The sequence below is a fragment of the Diceros bicornis genome, chromosome 2 (genome assembly GCF_020826845.1).
Source record: "Diceros bicornis minor isolate mBicDic1 chromosome 2, mDicBic1.mat.cur, whole genome shotgun sequence".
In the NCBI taxonomy this organism is placed as follows: domain Eukaryota; kingdom Metazoa; phylum Chordata; class Mammalia; order Perissodactyla; family Rhinocerotidae; genus Diceros; species Diceros bicornis.
Window position 1 is genome coordinate 87,787,032 of NC_080741.1, and position 8,160 is coordinate 87,795,191.

The following is an 8,160-nucleotide window of genomic DNA, read 5'->3' on the forward strand; positions in this document are numbered from 1 at the left end:
AAAAAAGACAAAATTGTGCCATTTGTGACAACATGGATGGACCTTGAGGGTATTATGCTAAGCAAAATAAGTCAGACAAAGACAATTACAGTATGAATTCACTCATCTGTGGAAGATAAACAAACAAACAAACACATGGATAAGGAGAACAGATTGGTGGCTACCAGAGAAGAAGGGGGTGGGGGGAGGGTGAAAGGGGTGAAGGGGCACATATATATGGTGACGGACAGAAACTAGACTTTTGGTGGTGAACACGATGCGGTCTATACAGCAGCCGAAGTATCATGATGTACACCTGAAATTTATATAATGTTATAAACCAATGTGACCTCAATAAAATTAAAAGAAAAGATACTCTTTTGCAGATGAGGAGGCTCAGAGAGGTGACAAAAGTTGCTTGCAGTTTCACAGGTCACCTGGATCTCTGTGACCCCAAAGTCGGGACTTTTCCCACTCCCCAGCTTGCTCCCTCCATCCCGCACCCCCAGGAGGCTCTGCTCATTGTCCAAACCAGGCATCCCAGGGTCAGAGATCAGGTGGATGCCGCCCAGTTTCAATCCATCCTGCAGATAAAGAGCTTAAGAGCGACAACACCCACCACCATTAACACCAAGTATAGGAGCTGGGCTTTTGGCCTTAGTCTCCAGGCAGAGCTGGGAGGGCTAGAGCTTCTGGTTTTGGTTATATGGAGAAGGAGCGGGCAGTTACTGAGGCAGCTCAATTCTGATGCCCCAGAGTTCAGGACAGCTTCACGGCAAGGACTCTCCAGAATGGAGAATGGACTGCAGCCGCTGAAGACAGGCTCACTCAGCAAGGGAGCTGGAATCTGGGACCTGTGAACATCCCCAGGGAAGGTGGGCCCAGCCGAATTTTCAGCTCTTTGTTTCTAAGCTCTTTGAGACAAGGGTAACACTGGGAACTCAGCTCTTCGTTAAGCACGAGCAGGTGAGCATGGCTTCTGGAAGCTCTATACTGGCCCGGAGATGCTGCAGCCCAGGTGCTGGGCAGGAGAACAGATGGTTTCCAGAAGTTGAGAGAAGGGTGTGTCTCTCTATAGGCTGCACTGGGAAGGAGAGGCACAGGCCCGGGGCTGTGAGCCCAGACTCCAGTCTCCCGAGGTTGTGTTTTCAGGCCTGACGGCTGTCCTCTGCATTCCTTCAACTGTCCCTCCCTGCAGCCCAACCCTTAGCCCTGGCCTCGCCTTGACGCCCGGCTAATTTTTAAAAACTTTTTGAAGCTGGATGCTTGGAGACTTGCCTAATCTCAAAATCTCCTAATCTCCTACCAAGAGGAGATGATCATAGTAATGAATTAATTATATTAATTGATATTATTCATAATGTTACCTACAACCTGTACAGCTCCTTACCACTTACGAAGTGCTTAAACACACACACTGGCGCGCGCACGCACACACACACACACACACACACACACACACACCTCATTTGCTCTTCACAGCAGCCATGTGTTACTGGGCTGGGGTTTTGGGATTTCCATTTTATGGGGGAACAAGGTGAGGCCCTGGGGGAGAAACAACTGCTCAGGGTCGTCAGCCAAGGATGAGCTGCTGCTGCTAAGGTGGTTTTGAGAGGATAGGTATGCTCTCCTGTCCATTCATCCCTTCATTCACGCCTCCATTCATTCCTTCCTTCATCCATCTTGCATTTATTAAGCACCTACCGTGTGCCCCACTCTGTGCTAGACACTTATCCCTAAGCTGGGTCACTTTTCCAGAGAGCAAGACTTCTTGTGTTCCTGAGAGATGAGTTGGGGGGAGAAGGGGTACAGATCCCACCGACCCCTGGGAACTCAGGACTCCAGATCCGGCCGTCCTGCCCAAGTGGGAAGTTTCATTTTTCTCTCAATTTTTTTTTTTTCCAACTCAGGGAGCCTATGTGACCTGGTGCCCATAGGCATGGCTCCTGGTGGGGCGGCTATGACTGTGGGTGGATGGGGGCGTTGGGAGGCTCCTATAGTTGGCCACAGAGTCCTTGGCAGGGCTTAGGCTGGCGCCACCTGGCTGGTTTCCGTCTTGGAGGCAGTGGTGGAGGCCTCGTCGTCACCCAGTGGGTTCTTGCCACAGCAGAGGGTGGTGATCATGCAGTTCCGGAACTGGAAGGCAAGGGGTGTGAGTCAGGAGCAGGGTCCACCCAAAGTGTGTACAGCAAAGTGGTGTGCTCGCTGAGATTTGCCTCCGATCCCTGTCTTGTTTCTGGCCCTCAGAGCCTCCACTCCCCTCTCAAATCCAGGTCCCTGGAGGGAACTTGCTAGGCATACTCGACCCCACCCCAGAGGTGCTGGGGACCAAAACCAAAGGGGCTTTGTCACTGATGACATTCCATGATGCCCTCTGTGTGCCAACGGCTATCTGTAAGTTATCTCATTGAATCCAAGAGTTTGGGATTTCGACCTTTCTATGGACGAAGAAACTGAAGCCTAGAGAAGGGAAGTGACGTGCTCAAGGTCATACAGCTAGAAAACAGCAGAGCTGGGATTTGAACCCAACATGCCTGACTCCGGAGACCATGTTTTCCCTGCTGGATCATGGACTCTGCAGAGAAACCACTGGAGTATGTTAAAGGACCACTTTATCCCTTTATCCCCCAGAACAAGACTTTTTAGCTCCTTGTTCAGCTTCATGGAGACTGGCAATATCCTGTTCCCAGACTTGGGACTTTGACCATTTGGCTTCTAAAGTGGCCTCCATAACCTTGGGGACTGGCACTTGTCATACTTGAGCCAGCGTCAGAGTCACCTGGACAGCTTGTTAGAAATGCAGGTTCCTGAGACCACTCTGAGCTTCTGATTCAGCAAGTCTGGGTGGGGCCCAGGAATCTGCATTTCTCCCAGATGACTCCGATGCCCTGATGGAGACCAAGTCCTCTGTTGGATTTTGCGGGCAGGACAACTGAGGCCCAGTTGAGGATGTGGCTTGTCTTCTGCGGGCAGTGCCTGGGGCCTGGGGGCCCAGGGGCCTCCCACCCCCCCAGCAGGCACCTGCTTATTCATCATGATATAGATGACGGGGTTGTAGATGGAGGCGCTCTTGGCAAAGAAAGCCGGGAGGGTCATGAAGATGGGGCCGAAGTCAGAGCCCTGGTGAGTGAAGATGTAGAAAGCCACGCCGGCATAGGGCAACCAGCAGATCAGGAAAGCAATGACCATGATGATGACCATGCGAGTGACCTCCTTCTCGGCCTTCTGGGTGGTGGCTGACTCCTGCTGCTGGGCCGCCGCCTGCAGGGACACAGGGCTTGGTGTCCAGACTGCCGCTCCTTTGGGATGGGGGTTGGGCTCGACCCAATCAACGCGCGTGTTCCCAGCACCCAGCATGGGACCGTACCTCCTTGACTGTGAAGACCAACTGCCCGTAGCAGAAAAAGATGACCACCAAGGGGATGGAGAAGTGGACCACGAACATGTAGATGACGAAGGACTCATTGTTGACCTCCGGCTTGAGAGTGTAGTAGTCAATCCCGCACGAACACTGCATGCCCTCTGGGATGTACCTGAGGACCGGTGAGGGACCGGGCAGGAGGGGCGCAAGGGAGACCCCCATGTGAAGGACTTGGGAACAGGCCCCAGCCGACCAGGGTCCTGGCTCTGGCAACACCTGCTGAGTGGCTGGCCTTGCTCCAAGCTTCACTTTCCCTGTCTGTGAAATGGGGATAATAAAATATCTATCTACTTGGCTGTGTGATAACGAAGATCAAATCAACTGAGATAAGAGATTCAAATGCACCTTGTGGAAACAGCGCTGTTTCACTGTTCGTTTGGCGGTCGGTCATGTTATCATGAGACCACCCAGCCTCCGGCCTTGCAGCGCCTGCACACTGCTGACCTGCCTGCCTCTTCACCTGACTCCCTGACCCCTAGCAGCTGGAGGCCAGGCCTCAGGCTCTGTAGGCCTCAGGCTATGCCATTACCTGGGGCAGAGGTTGGTGGGGGGAAGGGAAAAGCTCCCACGCTCTGTATTGAGGCAGTTTGTACAAACCGGGGTCTTACTAACAACAGGATAAGAGTATTTCCTAGGCCAAAGACAGGCACACAGGGTAACTAAGGGATCTTTGCACAGTTTCTGGAAACAGGAGGCCCCCGGGGCATGTGGTTAGGATGTTTCAATGATTTCAGAGGATGGTGATATTGGACCGACCTCAGAAAACCTGGAATGTCTGTAGGCTGTGCCTGCAAGGATACAACTGGGCCAGACTGGAGAAGACAGGGAAAGAGGACGGAAGAGAGAGGGCTCAAATTTAGCAAGGGACAAAAACTTGACCCCAGGAAGAGTGAGAGAGGAGGAAAGGGAAGAGAGATTGGGAATTTCCTGGAAGCAGAGGGACATGAGGCCTCTAGGAACCACGGAGTCACCAGGTCAGTTTCCCAAACCGCTGCCCCCCATCTCTCTCTCTTTTTTTTTTTTGGTGAGGAAAATCAGCCCTGAGCTAACATCTGTTGCAATCCTCCTCCTTTTGCTGAGGAAGACTGGCCCTGAGCTAACATCTGTGCCCATCTTCCTCTACTTTATATGTGGGATGCCTGCCACAGCATGGCTTGACAAGCGGTGCATAGGTCCACGCCTGGGATCTGAACCTGCAAACCCTGGACTGCCAAAGCGGAGTGCGTGAACTTAGCCACTATGCCACCAGGCCGGGCCCTGTCCTCCCATCTGTCATCTCAGACTCATTTGGAGACAATGGCCTGGAGGCTGGACAGGACCCAGTTCCCAGGGGCTACAATGTTACCACCTGTTCTAGGAAGGCTCGGCCTCCTAGAGGCCCAAGGTCAGAGGGAGCTGCCTATGGGGCACTGGACCAAAGAGGATTGGAATCTGGCCCTGGCTTAGTTGAGGATTAGGGGCAAGGCCAAGGTGAAGGGTTGGGGCATCTTCGATTCTTCTGGCGTGGGGACTCAGGAGGTGGGACCAGCCCTGTTGGCAACATTAGGGTCTGATCCTCTATTCCCCTGCCCTGAACTCCTCCCCTGGGAGAGTTGCCAGGTGGGCATTTGGGGCAGGGGGCATGTGAGCTCAGTGCCTGGAACCAGACAGCTCTGAGTTTGAGTCCTGGCTGGGAGACCCTACGAAGACCCCCGGGGACCCTTCTCTTCTGCTCAGTGCCATTACCTGGACCAGCCAACGAGGGGGGGCGCTGCGCACGCCAGTGCCATGACCCAGGTGAAGGCGACGCCCATGATGGCATGGTTCTCCCCGAAGCGGAAGTTGCTCATGGGCTTACACACCACCACATACCGCTCGATGGCCAGGACCACCAAGGACCACAGGGCAATTTCACCTGCAAGGCAATCAGCTGCCGGTCAATATGCCTCCTGCCTGGACCCCACTGTCATCTAAGGAGGGAACGCTCCTCCTAGATGGGGGAGGGTGGCGGAGAAGGCAACCTGGGGCAGGCCTGGAGCGAGGACTTGGGATGGAGGGGGCTTGGATGCCGAGAAGAGGAGGGACGGGAGTGCGGGGCAGAGGGGCCAGCATGCCGAGGGGGATGAGCAGAGTAACTCCCAGGAAGTTTCGTTCAGTTAGAGCTCTGGGTCACGAGGGACACGGAGGTCAGACGACAGGGACGTGGTCGCACTGGGAGCCCCATAGGGCATTTGTACAGAGGCCTGTATCCTCCACGGGGTGTCGGGCAGAGTTCTCGCTGAAGGCAGGGCAGAGGCAGCAGAAACCCGAAGTCAGAAGTTCTCCCTCCCTCTCCAGCGGCGGCCTCTGCCCTCTAGGGTAATGAGACAACCTGGGCACGTGGACCCTCTCCTAGATCCAGGAAGCTGGACAATGTTTTGCTCAGAGGAAGAAGGAGGAAATAGTAATGGAATTCAGACATTTGCCCTGCATATCACCCCAGAAACTCAAGGGGGAGGGTGGCCATAGACTTTATCAACCAAACTGGGACATTTCTGAGAGGGAACGGGAACACTACAAGAATTTTCCAGGATTAAAGCTGTACACTGGGACTGCCACTGCAGAGAAGGTTCTGCCTGTATGTGGTACTCCTGCCTAACGCCTGCCCTCGGGCCTGAGACCGGGGGACCTGTGGTCATTGAAGGTGACAGACACCAGTGATGGCCAAAGATTCCCTGGGAATGGGGCAGAGGAAGCGTCCTGGACACGAGGGGAGAGAGAAGACGAGGAGGCAGAGCAGTCCTCGTGGCCGCTGCTGGGCTCTCCCAGTCTCCCCAGCTTTGTAATAACGACATCTTGCGTCTCCTGCTTGCCTGAGAGGCTACGTGTCCAGCAGGACATTCCTGGGTGTCTCCTGAGCCAGGACATCTAGGCTCTGCTCCCTGCCCTGCCACACCCCTAGATGAGTCTTTTCCCTCCTCCATGCCCCAGTTGTCTCATCTGCTAAATGGGATCTATTATCTCTGCAGCACCCCCATTCATTTTCCAGTCAAAGAAAATATTTGAAAGCATCTTTCAAAGCTACGGATCACCACACAGATCTAATGCCTCCCTTGGAAGGGGTTTCTTCGAAGGGGATGAGCTCCTCAACACAAAAAGCATTCAAGCATGGCATAGAAGCTGGAGGTGGGCTGGGAAGGGAGTCAGACAGATCCTGGCGGGAGGGACTGAGCCATCAACTGACAGCCCGGGCAAAGTCCAGTGACCGGAGGACTGAGAGTCTGCGTCCCACCCCGGCTGGGAGCCTGGGCACAGGGTTCTGTCTCATCCAGCTTTCTCCCCGGTGCCTGGCGGGGGTCCGATCTAGCACAGCTGCTCCCAGGGAAACAGAACACCGCCTGAGGGGCCACAGAGATGTGGGCTGGAAACTCAGCTCTGCCCCTCACCACAGTGTGACCCCAGCAAGGTCCTTGACTTCTCTCAACCTGCTTCCCTGCCGTAAAACAAGACAAGGGCACCACTCAGAGTGAGATAGTGTTCAATGCCCGCCCTGAACAAACGGCAGGGTGTTCACTGATTGAGGAAGTGAGGGCTTTGGATGCTGCTGACGACTGCAGAGGGGAGAATGCCTCTCAGCCACATCTCCAGAACCCTCCACGCCCTCTGGCTCCTGTGCCCCTGCCCACCCACATCCCGGCTCATACCGCCCAGGGTGGCAAAGAAGCCCTCCAGATTGCATCCCGTGGGCCCGAAGACGAAGTATCCATGCAGAGAGGTATAGAGGGTGGTGGTGAAGCCGCCAAAGACCATGAAGAGGTCGGCCACAGCCAGGTTGAGCAGGATGTAGTTGAGAGGCGTGCGCAGCTTTTTGTGCTGGACCGTGACGTAGAGCGTGAGGAAGTTGATGGGGAAGCCAAGCACGATCAGCAGAAACATGTAGGCGGCCAGCATGGAGAACTGCCACGGCTCGGCCAGGTAGTACTGCGGGTACTCGAAGGGGCTGCGCACCACGCCCGTCTTGTTGGAGAAGGGCACGTAGAAGTTCGGGCCCTCCGTCCCGTTCATGGCTGCGGCCCTTGTGGCTGCCCCGTGGGCGGCTCCGACCCAAGAATGCTGCTGAGGCCTGAGCTCGGCCACCCAGGGCTCCGGCTGGACAACTCTGGGCTCTGACCCTCCCCCCCAGGCCCTTATAAAGTGACCTCCCCTCCCTAAGCTCCTGGCTGAATCAGCACCTGGGAGATTGGGGGCGTTATTAATCATATTAATCCACACTGCTGCAACTGGGGGCCTAATTGGCCTCCAAGAGGGGCCAAGGTGACTCTAGACTTCAAGCCTGAGAAGGTGAAGTTGGAGCTACCCCATCTGTAGCAGGAGTGTGATGACACCGCCCAGGGACGCAGGGGCTGCTGGGAGCGCCCGGCATGCAGGCGCTTGATGACCACCGTCCAGCCACAAATGTGTAGCGAGCAGGTTCCACACAAGGTAGAAGCCTAGGGTCATGGAGGGGAGGCGTTGGGGACCCTGGGAAAGGGCAGGAGGCTGGCCCCCAACTCTTTTGTCCTCCTGGAATCTCTGCCCAACTCAGCCTGGGGGCCTTAGCCTGGCATCACAACCTCCGACTCCAGGCCCAATTCCCTCTGGCTGAGCGCGAGCTGATTTCTTCCTCCCGACTGGACCAGGAGCTCCCGGAGGGCAGAGGCCTTGATTATTCTCTCAGTCTCTCCTCCCCTCACTCACCCCCTTACCTATTCCTTCCCCACCTAAGTCTCCTCCTGGATCATCCAGGCACTGAACACTGACAC

At 55.2% G+C, this 8,160-nt stretch overlaps 1 protein-coding gene across 1 annotated transcript; it reads right to left on the reverse strand.

Annotated features, from left to right (window-relative positions):
• Positions 1–2,004: 2,004 nt before the first annotated feature.
• Positions 2,005–7,618, reverse strand: RHO (rhodopsin). The gene is made up of 5 exons (XM_058549919.1): positions 7,063–7,618; positions 5,126–5,294; positions 3,347–3,512; positions 3,001–3,240; positions 2,005–2,115 (listed from the first exon to the last, which is right to left on the reverse strand). Exons 1-5 carry the CDS (start codon positions 7,616–7,618, stop codon positions 2,005–2,007), a joined length of 1,242 nt encoding a protein of 413 aa, XP_058405902.1.
• Between the last annotated feature and the right edge of the window lie 542 nt (positions 7,619–8,160).

Coding starts and splice junctions, on each gene's coding strand:
- RHO (XM_058549919.1), bottom strand. CDS start 7,618: ATGATTAATAACGCCCCCAATCTCCCAGGTGCTGATTCAGCCAGGAGC. Junction 3,513..5,125: donor CCCCTCGTTGGCTGGTCCAG/GTAATGGCACTG, acceptor ACCGGTCCTCAG/GTACATCCCAGAGGGCATGC. Junction 3,241..3,346: donor TGGTCTTCACAGTCAAGGAG/GTACGGTCCCAT, acceptor GTGTCCCTGCAG/GCGGCGGCCCAGCAGCAGGA.